Below are 20,874 nucleotides of genomic sequence, written 5' to 3' on the forward strand. Positions count from 1 at the left end.
AGTTGCCAGTGACTTTGTCAGTCAAGCAAGTCTATGAAAATAAGTGAGAGGAACAGAAAAGATCCCAGTTGTATAGAAATAATTCTCAGTAGTCCGGGACCACCCAGGAACAGAAATTCTGCCTCCCTGCTGAAATGCTTTGGTGAATTCCTCAAGTTAAGTCCTGTCGCTGTGCCAGAGAAGCAAAGCCCATTCCTGGTTCGAACCATGATATTTCCCCTGTGCGTGCCTTTTCCCTCTCAGTCTGTCATGACATCCTTTAAGTGCCGCCCCCAACCAGCCTGTCTCCCATCATATGGCGCAGTTTATCAGCAACACTGGTGCAATGTCCACTTTTGAGTTGAAAACAAGCTCCATATAGTGCACGTATGCTTCCCGAAACTGGGAAAATATTTATTTTCATGTGGTAGCTGTGAAGTTAGAATTAAGCTCTCTGCTGTTTATAATTCAACCAACATCACTTTCACTTTCTTCTACAGCTTGCCCCAGTTTTTCTTTCCTTTTCTAATTACAGCAGCTGCTTTTGTCTGTTTCCGTGGGATGGGCAGAAATTTTTTGAACTTATTACAGTCCCTATTTAGGAAAATGTCTGTGGCAAACAATTTCTTTTTGATCATTTTTTAGAAAAGGAAAATGACTAATGATAAAATGAGTTATTAGTGACTTTTTAAACCTATAATTAAGAGGCTCTTATCTTAATCTTATTTTCCCCTTTCTTCTTTAAATCCCAGACGCCGAATGGCTTGCCCACAGTGAACAGCTATGTCACAGCACCCAGCATCCCTCCCTACCACCCTCCCACCCAAGTGTCACCCTACATGGGGTACAGCGCCACCACGTCGGCCTATGTGACCGGACCCACGTGGCAGCCAGCCAGTGGCAATGCTCTATCTCCCCACAGCTGTGACATCGCCACCCCGCTGGCCTTCAAGAGGATGTCAGCCAACCGTGACGCCATCCACCCAGTCGCCGCCTCGGCGCTGTGAAGTCAACTCCACAGACTGATGGGAGAAAGGGGGGTGGGAGGGTGTGAAGGGGAGTGGGTTGGGTGAGAGACGGAGAGGACATTCAACTCCAAGTCTGTCCGTGGTGGCAACTGTTTTCCACTCCCACTGCCAGCTTTCTATGAAGGACTCGGCCCCAGGACTCATATCTGCGCCACTGGGTATATGATGCCCCTCCGAGCTAAGCGCAGTCAGACCAAAGACACACAACGAATAAAAAGCCTGTCAGTTTTTACAGCAAATGTGTTGTCTAAAAGTACTTGCAGGACAGGTGTTCCAAAGACTGACATATGACTGCTACACCATCCATCAACATAATTCCTCTCAGATTCTTTACTGCACATCTGCAAATGTCTCTGGGCAAAATGGGGTAATGTATAACTTCATGAATACAGAATCAAAGAAAAAGGGAAAAAAACTTTACATTAGTGTTTCAGGGTGCTTAATAATAATAATTGCTATTGTTTTTTTATGTTTGTATGCTTTTTGTTTATGATTTGATAAAAGTAACTCTGTTATGGAGCGTTGTTTTCCACTTCTCTAAAAGTGTAGCCTATGCAAGAGCTTCAAAGGGAAGTTTATTTATTAGATTAAAGGTACGTTGAATGAAGTGCAATTAGTCTTACAGAAAGCATGGACATCTCCACGCACATTTAGACAGAATTGGCATTGGGCACATTGGAGTCTAGAGCATTAACATAATTAATTGTCAAATGTTGCACAATGAAATTGAATGTATCTTATTAAATTGTTTGGCTTTTATTGGTCTTCGTGGAGTTTTCTGGCTGTTTGGGGATTCCTCAACACTTATTATTCGGAGAACAGAAAACAAGTGCACCATCACAGCTAAAAATATTTCATCTCTTTTTCTTCCAGCTATTCTAGACTCAGGGCATTGTGGCCTACTGGCCTGTTTTACATGAGCAGGAAACTGCTTTCCATAAAAGAAAAAAAAAAAAAGACGTGTGCACGCTGACAAGGCCTGTATTTTCTATTACCATGCGTCATGGCTCACTAGGAAACTTCATCAGAAATGCTTTGGGAGCACGAGTGTTTGCGACCACTTGAAGCAATTCTTTGAAAGTCCTTTGGCCATTAAAAATGGGTACATGTCTTCTCACCTCATTACATTTAATGCGGTCCTTTCTGTAAGCATAAAAAATTATACCTGTGCATTAGAGTGACAAAAACACAATTTGAGTAATTTGGGTTCGCACTATTTTAACAGATTATTCCCATAAAAATTATAAATAAAAATAAAACACAAATGAATAAAATGTGCAAAACATAAGAGAATTTTGGACATTTCCCACTGCAACCAAACTGAAAAAAAAAGTCAAAATGCAGTGTATATTTATACTTTGAAACATAGAATATTAATTCCAGTAAAGCCCTGCTGTCTTTAAAAAAAAAAAATAACAGCCTAATGTCATGCATTATAATTTTCAACCATTTTAAGTCATAGAATTTTTTTCATATGGTTTTGTGGGAAAAATAGTAAATAAAAATATCAGCTTTTCAAACAAATTTGAGATCTGTGTGCCCAAGAGTCCTAGACTCCTGGGGTCAGGTGCAGTCCATGTACATTCAGAGAGCCACAAATAGACTCATTGGCCTGCGGTTTCCAAGGTCATCAGACATGTGACCCAAACACGAACCTCCAGCAGCCACATAAAGGGCCAAATAGGGCTGTCAGGGCCAACTCAACGTGTTCATTACAAAGGAAAAGCACACAGGCCATCTGACAAATGACATGTTTGCAAAATGATGCAAAAATACTTTCTGAAAGTGTAGAGGGGGGAAGAGTGTAGTGTAATAAATTACGAGTGAGTCTGGCAAGCCCTGTCTAGCCCTGCAGTGGAAACCACAGATTTACACAAACTGGGCTTTAGTTGAAGTTGTAGATTGATAACTTGATATAGGTGCTTACCCAGCTCTTTCGCATAGCATTACCTGCTGCCGATGGTTCAGTAGGTGCGCGGCTCAGTTTTTCTTTCCCTCCCGCGATACAGCATAAACAGCCTCTGCACGTGACAGTGTCAACAGTCCTCCCCATGCAGGAGCTGATTTGACTTGGAAAGCAGTCTTCCCCGCATCCAGTGGTCACGGACCGTTGCTCAGGGATCGTAGTGTTTCTTTGACCGTATGTGAACCACATCACAGAGACGAGATGTTCACTCGCTGTACCAGCCAGCCATCACGGCCACCCTTTTACCATCCACCATCCATCATGAACGGCAAATGATAGTTAAGTCTCTGAGTGGCATGAAAGAGTCGTTACACGCTCTGTTCTTTACCTCAGCCGACACACAACAAGGCCAAACAACTTTTCCTTTCAACTAAGCTACATGAACTGCACACAGCCTTGTTAGTCTAGTCTGACTCACAGAACAAAATTAAAATGTGGTTGTCTTAATTGACAACAGTATTCAAAAAACAGGAACAGTGTGTTTTCTAGACAGGAGGAAGCTTCTCGAAAGTCTAACAATCCCTGCTCTTGTAGTTTAATGTTGGTCAGCTTTATGGAAAGAGAGGTCTAAAAGGCGTACTTAAAAAAAAAATAATAAGGGCAGACACGTGTTTACAATTAATTAAGTTGAGTCTGACTTCAGTGTCATATGGTTATCTTTACTTCTCCGCATGCAATTAGAAGCAAGACAGCCATTTACAGAGTAACACTGAGCAGAGAAAGTAATACCGGCTGAATACAGGACTTCATGCGTGCTTCTGCTCAATGAACACTTTTAAAAGCAGCTGACAACAGCCAGAATGTTTTCTTAATGTCTTAAAACAACAACAGTGAGGAGACAGGTGAGCAAAATGGAAAAAAATAAGTGCCGTGTTTTTAAAAATCACGTCTGGTGCCGTGTCTTTGTGTGTGTGTGTGCATGGCTGACTGCTTTTTACCTACAGTGTAAATTGCAGACATTTTAATATACTAATCATTAACCACATTTGCACTGGGAAAGGCAGGTAGAGCCATGCCCAGGTTGCAGCCTTGTCAAAGCGGAGCCACTGAATTGAGATGTTACAGATGAGGGTGGGAAAATCCATAAAAAGGGCGCAAAGAAAATGACGTGAGGGAGACTTATAAGATTTATGATTATTGCAGTGTGCAGGGAATTCATGGTAAAGTTTCACAAGCTTTTAAAATACAGATACAGATTCAGAACTCCATTACATAAAGGACAGGTTAAGCGCTTACAATTCCATCAGTCTGCAAGCCACAGTTGTTAGTCTCTCACCGCGGGCCCCTAGGCAAAAACTAGGAGCCGTTCCATTTTGGCAGAGAGTGACTCCCACATTAATGATGACTGTCAAATGCCAACGTGGCTCACTATACCAGCTACCAGATGAAGTTAAGATGAGTCTCTTCGAGAAGCCACTATGCCTAAGGCTGTGCAACAGGTGTGTGTATATATGTGTTTTTGAATATTTGTATAAGAAACAGACTGAGAAAGAGAGAAAGAGAATGTGTGTGGTAACCCCCTCGATCCCTGCAGCCCCATTTGAATTCTTGGGGCTTGTTATTTTAGCTTGCACTAAATGTTCGAGCGCTGACTACCCGCCAGAGAGAGAAAGACTGACACTAAGTTGGCTACGAAGCGCTCGGATGACAAAAAGGAGAGTGATGAAGTGGCAAACTGTAGAAAGGGGATATTCTTATATCGATGCCAAGATGAAACGGTCCCAGTTAAGACAAAAACAACAACACGAATCTACTGTTACAGGACACGCAACACACAATTATACAGTGACGAAAATGTGGGTTCATTTTTTCTTTTTATTTGTTACCAATACATGAAAGAACTGTCCAGTTGTTGTTTTTGATTTGAGGTTTTTTTTTTCAGGAAGGTCTTAAAAAGGAAAATCCACACAACATTTTATCAATAAAACCTTGAAAACATATAAAACTCTGATTTTTTTTTGGAGGTACATTAAAAACAGAAGAATCCCATCGAATACTGTCCATTTTCATGGTGCAGGGTGCACCAAAACCTTCATATTTTCCATAGCACTTTTCTTGACAAAGCCAAAAAATGATTATTGAAAAAACTGAACTGCATGTTAAATTGTTGTTGTTGTTTTTTAAAATAACGTGGAAAACAGGAAGCTCTCAAAGATGTTGACAGTTTTGTGACTGATTGTCTCAGGCAGGACGGTTTGCCCCCAGCATCCAGTATAATTATGGAACGACATCAAAAGAGACTCTCCGCATGCCTTTGCGATGCCATGGGCTTCTGGTGCCAAGTTTGATCCGTGTATTAAGAACAAACTGGCAAAAACATATGCATTAATAAGCTTTCATAACGTCAGTGTTCTTGTTAGACATTAAAACACTATTTCTGCTAAGGCTCAGTAGTACACGGATGAAGATAGGTGTAATCAATAAGCAGACTTCCAAGGAATCCTCCAAAAGTTGCAGTAGCACTGGGAGCAGTGCTTTGCTGCACAATGAGGTGTTCTTGAAGGCTGCTGAATTTAAATTTAAATATGATTTCTACTGTTTTATGCACACTATGTCTGAACTTCCTGATTGCATCTTGTATTTGCATTTATGAATACATATACCATAAAAAGATGAATATGTATATATATACAATAGGAGACTGGAGATTGATTGTTGTACAAACTCATCTTAATTGAGGAAATATGTTCAAGTATAGCTGTAAATAGACAGAAATCAGGATAATCATAAAAATGCCTTCACTCTATTTTTGGTGTTTTATGTCATTTGAACACATTTCAAGTATTTCTGTATAAACAGAGTTCATATTCTGAAGCGTTCAGCTCAGTCTACTTTGTCTTTGTCTATTTAATCTGTGATTGTTGCACCAAACCAGTGAGATGAGCCCAAAAAAGAAGAAAAACATGAGAACTACAACCAATGAAATGTGAAAACACTATGTTAATGCATGACTTCATTAGGAACACTGATTTGTCAATGATTTTAAACTCAATGAAGACTATTTTCAGGTATTAGAACACTTCCTTCAGACTCAAAATGTGTTGTAGCATTTTGAATGTGGGAAATGAAAGCTGCATTTTAAAACATAATATAATGCTGATTTGGTAATTTGAGTTTTTTGTATTCAAGGTAAAAAAAAAATCGAATTTATTCCGATATGACTCTGATCAGGTAACAATACTTGCAATAAGGCACAGTTCATAAGGCACCATTGTGGGGTTCCCTGTTTTGTTACCAGTTTCTCTGCAGCCACTCAGACACATATTCATAGACCAACAGCATTACTGCTCCACCTGTGAGAGAATATAAGAGAAGTACCCGTTGTGAATTTGATTTTCAGAGGCTTTACTTCCCCAGTGAGTTTCTGAGAGCAGGAACATGTGAAAAGCTTGTAGCACTTGTTTACAAAGGAGGTGGACGGTATCTCTAGCTCACTGTATTTCCATTTAAAGCTTATTATTGTGGAATATTATGTAAATACTGTTCCTTGGAATCTGCTGAGAAGGAAATAGTGTTTGCTACAGCCTTATTTCACTGGAAGCACTGCATGCAAAGTTGAAATGCTAATATGCTTAAGGGAAGGCTTTTTCTTGCTTAATCGCTCTCTTCACCAGCCTTATCTGCTGCAACAGGTGTGACAGATGTGAGGATGACAATGACTTCAATATTAACACGAGGAATCTTTTTTTCTTACCTGGTCCAAGCCTCATTATCTTGGGAACCAATCCCTTGTATAGTGCCAAATACCTGCAAAGAAAGGAAAGAAAAGCTGTAAGGTGTTAATGTGCAAAGATTTTAGCTAGAATCCAGTATATGTAAATCGTTTCAGTTTGCGTAATGGCTGTGCTGCGATGGAGTTGAAATGTAAATTAGTGCAAATGGAGTGGTGGTGTGTAAATTTTAGACTGCACATAAGTACTTCTCATGTGTCCTACTTCATATGTCAAATCCAGCACAACTCAGAGGCAAATTTTAAACCTCTGACATCACTTCATTTATTAAATATCATTTTAGATGCTTTGCAGATCTCAAAGAAAACCAATGTAAGTGAACTCTTGTGTATGATAATCTATTATCATTTGATCTAAAAAAGAAATTCAGAAGCTGCCTAGCAATTCATGAATCAAGCCCCAGCTTTAATAGATGTAATGTATGCAATGCATCAATACTTACAGTTTGCTATTATAATAAGCAAGATCTGAATAGAGTCATTTTTACATGATAAATCTATTTGTTTTTGGAAGTGTTGGACTGATCTGAGTCCTTCCATATGCTGGTTGTATACATGTGCCTGTGCTCTTGCTTGTGAATGCATGAATGAGTATACATGTGAGAGCCTGTCTGTCAGTCTGTCTGTCTGCTGCGCTGCCTGTCTGTCACTCCATCAGGTATATAGGGTCCAGCGGCCAGCGCTACCGAGTACCTGCTCCTTAATGCATTCAAGGTGATCAGTGGCTGTCCGCCTCCGCCTCGTGCTCCCTGTCCCGCTCCCTGCCCCCGCCACTGATGGCGTTAATAAGGCTCGACCCACTTCCTCCCTGGCCCTCTGTCTGATTAGATTGACCCGTGGAGCGCCGTGCGGCTCGTTAGGGTCTGCTTAACGACGTCTCCCATAGGGACCACTAATTAGCTGGGACTGTGTTGTGTTAGAGAAGGGGACTGGATGTGGCGGATGGGGCACCATCCATGCACCCCTGCAACGACAACATTTCAGTGCCATTCTTGCAACAAGCTCTATACTAACAACATCCACTAACTACAAACATATCGCTGGCCCTTGTCTAGCGGAGCAGCATGGGGGAAAGTGGAAAGCCTGAGGCAATTGCTAGCATAACATACATCTTTCCTTGAAGCTTCCATTTAGAGCTGTCATTCTTTGAGGCATGAAAATATGTTAACATTTACTAAACAACTGACAGGCTGCAGAAATGTATGATCGTACTCATGGGGAATACAGCCCAGAATCTAACATCATTATTTAGTTTCCATTCATTGGATCACAGTTTTGCATGAAGCTATTCGTGCTTTTTGCTGTATTTAGTGTAGGAAAGTCACTCCACACAATCAAACCCTGCTAACTTGTAGCTCCAGCTGGTACATTTGTCTTCTCTGACAGCCAGTTTGGCAGATAACCAACTATCGACTGCTAACAAAACAGACAGAGTGGCTCATTAATTCTTGAATGAATCAGCATTCCAGCTTTTGTCCCGAACATCCCCTGTTTTTCTCCTCCCACATTTGTCCATACCCCTCTTCGCGGTACACTAGTGCCATGGTCTGGAAGCAGGTGCGGTACTTGATCTCTCCTGGCACTGGCTGGGGGCCCTGGATCCGGCTCTTGGCAACATCGAAGGGAATATTCACACAGGAGGAGATGGTCCCAGACAACAGGCCGATGGTAAACTTGCGCAGGAACTCTAGGGTAGGGTCCTGAAAAAGGAGGAGATAAAATTAGGTATGCCTTTTTAAGGGTGACACTTATATTTTTAAAGTGTGAACCACAGGGTTAAATTTGGTCCCATAAAACATAAACAGCAAATAGAGCTTTTGGAAATAAAAAGGAAAGTAGTGACAGGGAGTTGACAAAGTCAGCGCTGAGACATTATGTGTCTACGTCTATGAGCGAATGTGGGGGAGAGCATGAGGGGACTTGTGCATATGATTGCAAAGCTTGCATGAAAGCCCTGATCATTTTATGGTAGCGGGGGGCAGATTAGTGCTTCCTGACTGCAGTGCAGCATTCTGATTGGCTGAGCAGAAGCACATGTTCACCGGGGAGCCAAGACAGAGGATTTATAAACAGGGTTCATGCAGGCAGACTGGGGAGGCATATGGGGACAATTTGGGTAATTGGGCTGTGACTCGGCACAGGGGTATTACTGTACCAAAGAAGCCCAGACTCAGAGAGCTCTGACAGCTAATTGGCCAGGATATTTTTACAAATGACAGCAGCCTCTCTGGTCCAGGCCTTTCTCAAGCGGCTGGACACCCTGAGAGCCGTGGTAAATCAACAGCTAATCCCACTTTTTCTATTTTTTTCAAGTGGGATGTGGAGAAGGGGGCAACGTAACTGTGGCCTAAGTACACCCATCAACCCACTTCCTAACAGCCTTAAGCAAACATCTCCTCACACATTCACTTGTGAATGATGGCAGTGTGCTATCTGCCTCCTCTGTTAGTCAAAAGGCCACATGAGAGAAACCTGGACTCGACAGTCTGAATTCGACTGCAGACAAGTTTGAGTTGCAAGCTCATTGCTCATGTTGCTGACACAAGGCCTTTGAAGAAACACCACTATCAGCTCAGCCTGTGAATTGCACAACGTCCACAACATTTCTGCTTTTGCTGTCTCGACAATGGCCACTGTTAGCATCTAACAAACAGGATCGCTCCATCAATGTGCATCGAGACGGATAATTCCCAAAAAGCAACTGCCACAATCTAAGAAGGGAGCTATTTGAGTCATCCAGCCACATAATTATCATTCACAGAAGATGACCACTTGGTTTTCTGTACATCATGCGTCATTGGAAAAATGTTGAAAATTTAGCAGAGCCTGGCCTCCCACTGTAACCCTCCTCTTGAAAATAGTACAGTTGTCTGCTTCCAATTAGTTCATTGGAGTTAATCTAATGCTCCAGTTTGCACATGTGGAACTGGCGTATGGTAACGTTTCCATTAAACAAAATTAACTTTTGTTTGGGCCATCAGGAACTGCCGGATGTGTAATCTGAAACTTTGAGGATGTTATGAAGAGCAAACAGAAGAGGTATTAGTGGGGCTGATCTTACAAGTCCTCTCTGATTTTTGCTTCCTTCCCTCCATGCCAGTCAGGCTAACTAATAATACTGTTAAATACATTTGGTATTTCCCTGTGGCAAGGTTGTTGGCACACATGCATATCACATAGCCTATGGATAGCAAAAAAACTAGGTGTAGTCAAGGTTACCAATGTCAAAGCAAGGTTAAAGTGGTTTGGAAAAAAACCCCAAAACAAGTAAGTGTGTGATCATAGATTATGATTGGCATATTACCGGGTTGGTAGGAATAGCGTCCTTGACATTGAAGTAGAAGCCAAAGTAGATCATGTTGAAAACTCCATGGCGCCCCAGTGTTGATGTTAATCCTTTATTAAGGCCCCTCAGTCCAAAGCCGTCTGACTTAATTATCCATCTTGCTTGGGCAAAGGAGGAGGGTTGCTGTATTGGAAAGATTGAATTCAAAAGAAACACATGTGAGCAGATTTCTATGGAAAGATGTGTAGATTACCAATATTTTACACATTATGACAATATGTGATTTCAGTCAACCTCTTTGAAGGAATCCCTGTTGGCCTGGAGACTGACTTTCACCACCTCGAATGGATTGATCACTAAAGCCTCAGTCAAGCCAGAACCAAGCCCTGCTGCAGACAGCGCCTAAAGGGGAGTTGGACGTGATTTAGGACTCAGAATGTGGAGATAATATTTGGGTAGAGACAGAGCAAACTAGATAAACTGATGAAGACAATGAAGAGTGACAACGTGTCCGGGTTACAAGAGCTGCCGTTGTTATTTCATTTCCAGAAACCTGAGTCTTTTTGTCTTGTCTAAAATATGTATTCGTCACAGCCATCATTGTTACTTCTTGACAAATGCTTTAAGACGCCTGTGTTTATCATCAGACAGAATGCCAGATGACAGATGGGAATGAGAGGAAGGTGAGTAGAAAGTAGGAATGTGAGCAAGGTAACAAACTTCCACTGAAGAAGCCAAAAAATTATTTTCTGCTTTCATTCATCTCATCACAATCAACATGCACTAATGTAGCACCGATTTTATACAACTGGCTGTTGCAACACTGCATGTACTTACATTGGTCTGTCTATTTCTGCATCTAAGTGTGTGTGTACATGTGTGTGCGTGTACATGTGTGTGTGTGTACATGTGTGCGTGCATGCGTGCTCAGAGCGAGGCGTAATGGGAACATGTCAAGAACGTGTCTATAGCTCATTACTCTTCCTGCCTCTTTATCCTGCTGTCAGAGCCCCGGGACCCATCCTCTCAGACATGCCTCACGATGTTTACACAGCCAGCGAGCCACGTTTTAATTCCTTATTTGTATTATTACTGTGTGTGTCCTCATTAATCAGAGTGAAGGCATTCAGCTGTGCCATGCTGAATAGGGGGGAAGAGAGAGCACCATTCACAACCAATCTGTAATTCACTTGCACTAATGATCTGATGTGATTACAGTACTTGATATGCGAGGGCCTCTGGGGGGAAAGGGGTTAGAGGTACTTGAGGAAGAGGAAGGGGTGGAAAAAAGATAGTCAGAAGGAGGCATAAGAAGAGTGGGAAGAGGGCATGATAAATGGGACAGGTAAACATTACTCCAGAAATGGCTGTAAAAACAAGATGAGGATATTCTCCACGCTGGGGCGGCTTTGACACTGAGCTACAGGTAAGCCATCCATCATGGCTGACACTTGGCTGCCACCTGAATAGGTGGTGTGCGGTGACCACACCCCACCAATACAAATCTTTCTAGCTTAAAACTCTGACTCAATATAACAGAAAATCAATTACTCAAGAAGGATGAAACCTCTTCTTACCTCATGGCCTGTGGTGTAACCAGTCTCCAGAATTAACAACCGCCAAGCAAGTTGGTCAAGTTGGTTTTAAAGTACTGTGTTAAATATTAGACTATTTTGGCTCTACTTCCAAACATCGGGGTTTGAAAGAAGTGGTGACTATGACGTTTTGTGGGTTCATCTTGACTTTAAGAGGCAATCTGTGTTTATGTCCAGGCTATAAAGAATCCCACCTGCTTAACTTGGGGATGAAGAGAAAAAGGTGCTACGATATAAATTATATAATCCCAGTGGGTTGTCCCAGTGTAGCCACGCTGCGATAAAATAACGTGATTAAAGTTAACTAAATGGGAACTTGAAATTTTAATACACTGATTTTTAACTGCCTTTTTTCTCGAATTGGGATTAGTTGCTGTTGGACGTGCAGTTGAGGTTGGGTAAACGATAATATCTGATCAGCTGTCTCAGTTGTTATGAATTCAACTTTTAGATCACTAGCATGTCACAAACTTTGCTGGACTCCTTTTGCTGTTTTAAATTGTAAGGTCTGACTTCCCATATGGCTGAGCTTATTTAAAAATGACTGAATGTCACAGCAGACAGGCAGTATTGTTACCGCCATAGCTTTTCTACTTGCTTTACATTCATTGTAGAATTGCAAAGTGATTTTTCGTCTGTGTCAGCAGTGAAGGGGCACACTCATTTTGTTTGAATAAGCATTAATCAAATTGTCAATGGACAAACCAGACTGTAGATTCCAGGATTATACCGAGTGCAAGCACTATGATTGCTGTTGTGACTCCAGGTTACAGATTTGGGTTGTCTTTTATATTAACACAACATACACCATGGGCAAAACGCAGCACCTGCCCAATGTTAAGTCTGCACCGTAGTCTTATGGTAACTGTTGCTGTTATGCAACATTTAGCTCCTTCCTATCTTCAATTTAAAAAAAAAATCTGAATAGATTCTCACACAGTGTGAGTCAATGAAATGAAAACAAAGTAATTATTACTTGTGTAATTTTAAAAAAGCCTTCTAATAAGCTGCCAGTTATACTGGATTAACACATACGTAGAAGCACCGAACAAACGCTTGTAGTTTTTGTGGTTGCTCTGTTGCTGGGAATGAAGCTCATAAAAGCAAAGGTTCAGCCAGAGACATGGAGTCATTAGTGCCACACTGATCACAGCTGATGTCCCAAACTGAGTGCCAACTACATATAAATGCTGCTTCATACATTTAAATGCTAAACTGAGGTGAAAGTGGAACATTCAGGGTTTGTTTCAGAAGTTCTGAAAATGACATTGACAGCTACATAAATGACTAAACGTGTGCTGAATTGCTCGCACTATGCCAACAGTATTAATTTAAGCTCTGGAAATCATTTCATGTTTATCTTGTCCAATGTGTGACCAAGATAAAAAACACAAAATGAGTAAGAATTTCCCTTCTAAACCTATTCCTGCATTACTAAAAGTTTTACATGAAACAGCACTGAAAATGAAATGTTAACAAGGACATTTAAATTTTTATTAATTCATTTGCCTGGCAAAATTATTCTTGGCATTTGTCTTTGTTTTAAAAGCCTTTGGCAGGTGAGCTGTTTTCATACTCTAAAACATTATTCCAAATCCGGTGTGCGTGCGTATTTATTTTTTCAAGTGAGAGTGTATTCAGGTGTCCCTGGATGGAAGACTCACCACACCGGGAGACAAAGGGGTCAAATTCAGCAACTTCTTGTACTGCTCAAAGGTGAAAAACTGCAGTGGGAAAGATCAGGATAAAAGCGCTGTCAGAAAGTGACATCTGTGCACACATACACACCCACATATGGTGTACATAAAGAAAGCTACCTTAAAAACACACAAAAGGAAAGGGGGAACTACATGAAGATTGCATGTATTTAGTAAACGAACATGAAATGACGGTACGCTTTGAATTTCAGACCTTGATCTTTGTGGAAAGACAAAAGTCTCAAAAGCAGACAGATCCACGGATCTGTTTATTTGACCAAGGGCAAAATGCCAGCAAGACTGTTTTAATCGGAGCTTTAATTTGTTTTCTGGCTCCAGACATTTCTCACCACCTAGCTTTGTTCTCAATGTGAGTGATTACCCCATCTTCTCAGTGTGAGTGCTTACTTTTAAAGCTCACACATCCTTGTTTCCAGCATCTCATTACAGAGGTGTTCTATGCCAAGCATCAGGGCCCTCTGCGCCACCCACCCCCCCGCTCACCCCAATCCCTGTCACCCCATTACACGTTAGCTCCAAATGCTAAACCTCATTACAAATATCCAAAGATGGCTCTCAAGAGATGGCTTTCTTTCAAATGCTTGTAAGTCAATATTTGGAAGACCAACAGAATGAATAGGAGTGGCTGAGGAGGCAGACATGGCAGAGGGCGTCATGTGTTTAATCAACACGTGTGTACCATGTTAGAACGATTGTGGTTTGAGTGTTTTCATATGGGAGTGAAGCAGTTTGCCAAGAAACCAGATCCTGAGCGTTGCATCATATGCCGAGAAGCTCTGCGGCCGTCAGTGAACAAACGGCCATGTCCTTTGTCTCACCTTGACTGCTCTCTTTGGTGTCTCTGCCAGAATAGGAGGTAGGATTCCCTTGTAGAATCCAAATACTCTGTAGAAAGAGAAAATAAAATGTTTCTCTGGCACTGAATTCGACTTAAGTTTTTCTAAAATGTTAGTTTACTTTTACATTGTACGTGTAGTGTATCAACACTACACGTACATCGGATCAACCAAACTGCTGCTGAAATATCTTCTAATACACTGATAACTTTACATCAACTTATTATTCATCGTTGTAATGCAATACAGCTCAACACCACAGCAACTCTAACTTAGGATACAAAGTACAGATTGCATAGGATTTAGGAAGTTTTAGTTATGCATTTTGCCATGTTCCAAGACAAGTTTCAAATGGCTGCTCACTGATTTTCATATTGTATGGAAATAAATGGAAGCCAATGAACGTCAAAAGGCAGCGTGGTGCAGTGGACAGCACTGTCGCCTTGCATCAAGAAGCTTTAATCCACTATTCAGGGCTATGCATGCTTGATAAAGACTTGGCTTTGCGTGATGTCGCAGTGACTTGCTAGTCAAATTTGAGTCAAGGAATTCATACAATGTGCAGAATTCCTGTTTAAGGTTTATATAAAGGTTTAAAAATCACAAAGGGATTGGCGTGACATTTTCTCTTCCTCCTTATTCAGCAAGGCACATTTTCAGATATACTTTCAAACCACAAACCCTGGTAAACATGTTCTACATGAATATGCTGAGGAAATGATTTAAGGGTGTTTTTTCAGTATTTGATATGTTGGATATTTCAGAAGCAGTAGCTGTATAATTTTAGTCAATTTGGTCGTTTGCCTGTGCTCGATCATACATCCAGCCATGATTTAAGGCAGAGTCAGAGCCAGGAAAAATAATAAAATGATACAGTGAGTTATTCATATTGAGATGTGTGCCTACATGGAACACAGGCTATATTTTGGAAAAGCGAATTTTATGTAATGCCTTCACAAACTAAATGAACAGATTGTTAAATTAGTCATTAACACACTTATTGGGTGCTTTTTTTGAATTATATACAAATCTCTTCTTAACCTTTCCATGCTGTGTTCAGATTCACTCAGATTCTTGGATATAAGCTGAGTTACCCTCTCATAGGTAAATGCCCCTTTGTAACCAGGTGAGGTACGTTAACGGCTGATGGAAAAGTAACAAAAGAGCACATATAAAGATTCACACGAATGTCTGACTGGTTTTTGATGTACACATGCAAGAGGACAGTAGTAGGCTTTGTTTTGCACACTGCATGTTTCGTATACATTCAGAAGTGCACACACATGCATTTCCCACAGCCTTCAGTTAGGTCAAAACATGTTAGAACATTTAGGACATTTGTTTGAACTGGTCTAGTTTACACTAATGGGGCCAGATTGACATACTTTAACTTTTTCTTACTAGCTGTAATATATTGTTTTTGTCAAACTTTACCACGTGTGCCACAGGCTCCAGGTCTAAAACGCAGCACATCTGAAGCATCGGATACTTTGAGTCATTAGCTTTTGTGTTGATAGCAAACTGTTCCTGGCAACAGCTACCTCTCCTCCACTATTATCATTCCTAAATGTTGTTTTAAGGGGACTGTCTTGAATTAAAACAGGTAAAACAGGTTTAAATCTTCAAAGAAGGGAAGCAGCAGAGGCTACTACTCTTATACTATCAGTATAAAGGACAGATCAGGACATTTTTATCCATAATAAATCAATCAATCTGAAAATGGGGTTATGTATGTGTAATTGCGATAAATATTTCAATAAATATTTTGTTTAATTGCCGTGCAAAGCTCAGGGCAACGATGTGTAAACACATAACAAACGTGTTGCTATGGAAAAACTACATTCTTTTGTGGTCACCACCCATCACAAGCTTTTTAGATTTCCCGCTTCCTTGTTTATTTACCATTGAGATATTTTCCATGATACAAATTCCATTCATGGAAAATGCAAAATATGCTCTTCGATCACAACGTTTCAAAGCTTCCTCTGTTCAATTTTTTTGTTGCTACCTTACTTCTTGAAAGAACACTTTCAAATGACATCAGTGGTTATTGTGAAACTGCAAGATGGCCTTAATAAAAAAAGTTTCATTCAGCCGTTTTCTTTTCTTTAAAAAACAAAATAAAAAACAAAATAAATATTCCGTGGCTAGTTATCTGTGCCAGCTCTAACCTCAAAAAGTGAAAACACACATCAGTGAATCAGAGATGCACATTATGACATGCCCTTCATTACAATGTGGAATACAAGTCATTTTGAAGGAATAGCTACCAGAAACCTGATGCCGTTCTGAAGATTTACTTCTAAAACTCAAGGCTGATATTACAAAGTCTTTGCTATGCTACAAAATAAGAATTTCTCTTTCTCGACCTGCAGATAGAGACTCAAGTAGAGGCTCCAAATGTGGGTTGATGCACAGCTAAAAAAAAAAAAGGTTCAGAGAAAAGACACGATTTACTCAGTATTTTGATTTAATAATAAACACTTCTCAGTTGTTTCAGGAAATCATCTAGCCTCCCCCCCATTTGTCATCTAAACAAACACACCACCCTGACAGCAATTAATGGGACTAAGGAGTCAAAAACTAATCTTTTAGGCCTTTCCAAGGAGTTTACTGACAAATAAAAAGTAGCCTTATTACCAAAAATAATTTCTTTATCTAAAAATAAAAAATATTAGATAATAATATTCTGTAAATGTACACATGGTCATTAAATATTTGTTGTGGCGAAGGGAAAGCGAAACTATCAGAGAGGGCAAACTGATATTGAATACAAGTCAAAGAGGACAACATGGCGTGGCCGACTGTATCCTGTGAACAGCAGCACCAGCTCTGTTGTGGCAACATTCTCTAAAAGTCAACAGAGATGATCTTGGTTGATTGGGTACAAGTGTAAATATTTTTGCTGCTGGAACACATTTCCACTGACTATAACCTGAGACCGACAGGCGATTACGCTTGCACAGAATCCACAGCGGCGAGGGCGCCTAGCAAAAACAGCAGCAAACCACAACTAATTATCAAAAGACTTTTCATCAGGTGATCCAGCCTATTTGATCAACACCTGAAGCTACACAAGCAGCGCTGGCTCTGGGTAATTGAGCCCGCATTATCATGCCAGAGCAAGGGATTATCGCTGAGCAAAATGCTGCCTGGAAGCCAAAAATGAATCTCTTATATGGTTTGTGTAAACAAGTTATTTCAGTCAGACGGAAGGCCTTTCCCTCTCCTCTCTTTGTCCATGCAAATGGTGGCCACAGATTTCCCGGGTGTGGTCAGGCTGGGGAGCCACCAGGTGATGAAGGAGGAGTGAAATTTGTTACAGAACAAATATGGCCTCTAGTGAGTGGCCATCATTTGAATCCTTATTTGATTGCCAATGTAAAGTACACACTAAGTCCCTTTTTGTCTTTCCTAAACAAATGGCCTCCTGACACAGAGCGAGGGATGAGGGATGTGTGTATCCCAGCATTAGTTGGGTGTACTTGTATGCTTGTGTGTGTAATTTGGCTTTCATTTTCATAAACCTTTCCTTTTTTAACAGCCTTCATCCATCTGGAGAGAAGCGTGTCAATGACACAACTACACAAAAAAGACCAACTAAATAAATCCACTAACAGCGATACCAGTGACAGAAATAAAAACAGACAAAAATAGCATAACAGTGAAAATGTGCAAACCTGGAAAGTTGCTGCGATTTACATTTTGGAACACACATTTTATTTTCACAGTCTTTGAGGAAACTGAAAAATGTTGAACAGGGAATATTTTAGCATTTCCTAGTGCCTGTTAAAACTTGACATTGCTCCTAACAGGAACTAAATAACAGAATTCCCAGTGGCCAGGATTAAATCCACCAAAACTGCTTCCGTTTATGCAACTTAGATGTCACCTAAGTCACGAATAGCTATAACTAGAATAAAAAAAACCCCTGTGTTACTGACGTAAGAGATTGTACGATAAACACTTTTACCTGCTGTAACAAAAGGACGCTATAGCACATGTTGTGGTTGTCAGGGGTTTGAGATTTGGATTAATCTAGCACAGTCTGTAAGATAAGTAGGTTTAACAGTAGTTTAACAGTATACTGTTCTTTCTTGCTTTGACTCTGAATCATTAGTTTTTATTCATCTCTGGCTCTCTTCCACGTTGTGTCTTTTGTCCTGACTCCCTCCGCTCACCCCTTACCGGTCGCGGCAGACGGCTGCCCCACCCTAAGCCTGGTTCATGTTTCTTCCACTTAAAAGGGAGTTTTTCCTTCCCACTGTTGCCAAATGTTTCCTCATAGTTGATCGTATGATTTTGAGGGTTTTCTTTCTAGTATTATTGGGTCTTTACCTTTCATTATAAAGCACCTTGAGGCAACTCTTGTTGGGATTTGGCACTATATAAATAGAATTGAGGATTAGATATATGTGTATTTTCCTTTATAAATGCAATGCAAGTAGGTCAGTTTAGGATCAAAACTAAAAACAGAAGAAAGCAGCTGGCCTTGACAATATCTCTTTACCTCCTTACTATATCTCCATCAAAAGCTCACTAATAATCTTGGACTATCTTTCCTTTATAAGCTATAAAACTTAATTTCCCTTCAGAGATCCCAGTTATGCATGTTTCCAAAAATGCCAAATATTCCTTTAACCTATTCCTTTCACCGTCGCATTTCATACATGATCTGGATCATCATAATCGTATCTGCTCTTCTTCACACTACCACGAATGTATACATATTTTTTGCATGGGTGGTCCCAGCTGGATTCAACCCCACATCCCTCAACCCTACAGTGTTAGTTCCAGGCATTAGTCACTCATCTTCAGTATTTCCACCGTTCTCATGTAATGCATGGACCCTTTTAATATAACCATGGCCGCGCTTTGGGTCCCGACCCAGTCTCTGGATACCACACTAGCAAAGAATGCTAGAGAATAGAGTCTTTTTGTTTGCCTCCAGACGGAAACACTTAACACATGCTCACGCTGCTGCACCCACATGCAAAAAAAGAAAGAAGTGCAGACTGTAAGGCAATACACAACCAAGTGTTAGTGAGTGTAGTTCACACGGTCACACACTTATGAGCACAGCTACAGGATTTCATGCTATATTTCAGAGATGGCAAATGTAAAATTTTAACAGATATAACTCTTAATTCGTGTTAAGCATTCACGTGCATCTCCTTGTATATGAAATTAAATACTATAGGTGCAGCTATTGTGTCCAGGCTTGTGTCTTTCTTCAGCTTAGTCACTGAGCTCAACTTTAGAGCTCAGGTTTCCTCCCTCGCCGCCTCAAAGAGGGAGAGAGAGAGAGAGTGAGAGAGAGGTCTGGTGTTGGCCCTGTTCTGCCATGAGCTGACGGGAGAAGTTTATTTTTAATAATAATTCTACAACAGTGGGGCCTAACACTATTTATATAAATTATAACTAAGTGGTTTGGCCTGTAGGTAATCCTCAAAGTGCTACTGGGGAGTGATTACATACTCAGCAAAAATATACTGTTAATGATAATTGGTCGACAAGGAAGCGGATCTTCCGTATTCAGTGATTCTGCGGCACGTCTCGACTTTGTCAGATGAGATCACACTCAAACAGCACTCAAAAGCTTATGTTGATATTGTGAACGCCACGCTTTATGTCAACCATTTTATGTACCAAAAGAATTCTCTGGAAATTCGTACAAGGTTAGTCCCGCAGGACACACCCAAAAAGTAGGCAAAGAAGCGTTAAATGTCACACTGTCAGCATGCGTATGGGGTGAAGAGGGCACGGCTACTGTAACAGCGTAAGTGTGTGTGTTGAACTCCGGCCAACTGAGGATTTCTAACTGTCACTAGCCAGCCTCTTGCCTTGCGCTCACTCACACCTTGCAGCAGATCAACTTTATATCCGCAGTAAAGCTGTCGGCTCATCGTAAACAGAGCGAGTGGCAAACACTTTCTCCTACGCCTGCTCTATCTCACAGACCTGTGACAGGGCAGGCAGACGAGGAGGGAGCATGGCAGGATGGCTGTCTTTAGTTAGTCTACTCGTATCCTGTACGAGATACAGCGTATAATAAGGTATGTTCAGTGGTTTGCTGCACGATATTTTTGGAGGCTGACAGACACATCAGCCATTTTTAAGGAAGCCAAACTGTAATGCTCACATCCTTATAGCCACCAAACCACATAACTTTTGGTTACATTTAAATAAAGCAGCATGTTTGGAAGAAATGTCACTCACAGCATAGCTGACTACATACTTTTCTCCCTGATATGCTTTTAGTATGACAGCAACAGTAGCTTTTCCTAAGAATTAAAGACATAAAAAGCATAGCATACCTATGGACACAACAGCATAAGCAAACACCAAGTTTTTGGTGGCCAACTTAAAGTTTTGCCTTGATGTCACAGTACATTTTATTGTTCTAGGTTGTTGTAATAAAGATGCATTCATTGAGTTTGTGCTTGACTTTTGCCCCTCAAGGAACTATTAAAAAGAAACGAATTTAATAAGCATAGGCAAATAATGGCACTATCAACCTTTGTGTTTTTCATGTGCAGGAAAACAGAAAGACTCATGAGTGGCTTCCCGTGTTATTTTGAATCACTACTGAGGATAACCTACCCTTCACTCTGGAAAATTGTCCGGAAGCAGTGACCCAGGCTCTTGTAGCTGGTGGGGTCAGTGGTTCCTCTTTGGATCTGAAACCTGCAACAAGAAATTTCTGATTAAAAATTCAGTTACTTTAAATATTATG

At 40.7% G+C, this 20,874-nt stretch overlaps 2 protein-coding genes across 2 annotated transcripts in view; one reads left to right on the plus strand and one right to left on the minus strand.

The window, feature by feature from the left end:
• The window catches only part of pax9 (paired box 9), a 7,862-nt gene extending 6,412 nt beyond the window's left edge, over positions 1 to 1,450 (plus strand). The window contains exon 4 of the mRNA XM_005736557.1: positions 732 to 1,450. Coding sequence (XP_005736614.1) covers positions 732 to 986 — 255 coding nt within the window. The 3' untranslated portion in view covers positions 987 to 1,450. The remainder of the gene's footprint in view (positions 1 to 731) is intronic.
• A 3,474-nt stretch (positions 1,451 to 4,924) lies between these two features.
• Positions 4,925 to 20,874, minus strand: part of slc25a21 (solute carrier family 25 member 21) — an 84,593-nt gene continuing 68,643 nt past the window's right edge. The window contains exons 4-12 of the mRNA XM_005736558.1: positions 20,742 to 20,825; positions 14,121 to 14,187; positions 13,249 to 13,308; positions 10,284 to 10,391; positions 10,008 to 10,172; positions 8,222 to 8,403; positions 6,668 to 6,720; positions 6,209 to 6,266; positions 4,925 to 5,280 (exon numbers count right to left, since the gene is read on the minus strand). Coding sequence (XP_005736615.1) covers positions 5,094 to 5,280; positions 6,209 to 6,266; positions 6,668 to 6,720; positions 8,222 to 8,403; positions 10,008 to 10,172; positions 10,284 to 10,391; positions 13,249 to 13,308; positions 14,121 to 14,187; positions 20,742 to 20,825 — 964 coding nt within the window. The 3' untranslated portion in view covers positions 4,925 to 5,093. The remainder of the gene's footprint in view (positions 5,281 to 6,208; positions 6,267 to 6,667; positions 6,721 to 8,221; positions 8,404 to 10,007; positions 10,173 to 10,283; positions 10,392 to 13,248; positions 13,309 to 14,120; positions 14,188 to 20,741; positions 20,826 to 20,874) is intronic.

This window comes from Pundamilia nyererei, unplaced genomic scaffold (assembly GCF_000239375.1).
Source record: "Pundamilia nyererei isolate P.nyererei 1_Seehausen unplaced genomic scaffold, PunNye1.0 scaffold00070, whole genome shotgun sequence".
NCBI lineage: Eukaryota > Metazoa > Chordata > Actinopteri > Cichliformes > Cichlidae > Pundamilia > Pundamilia nyererei.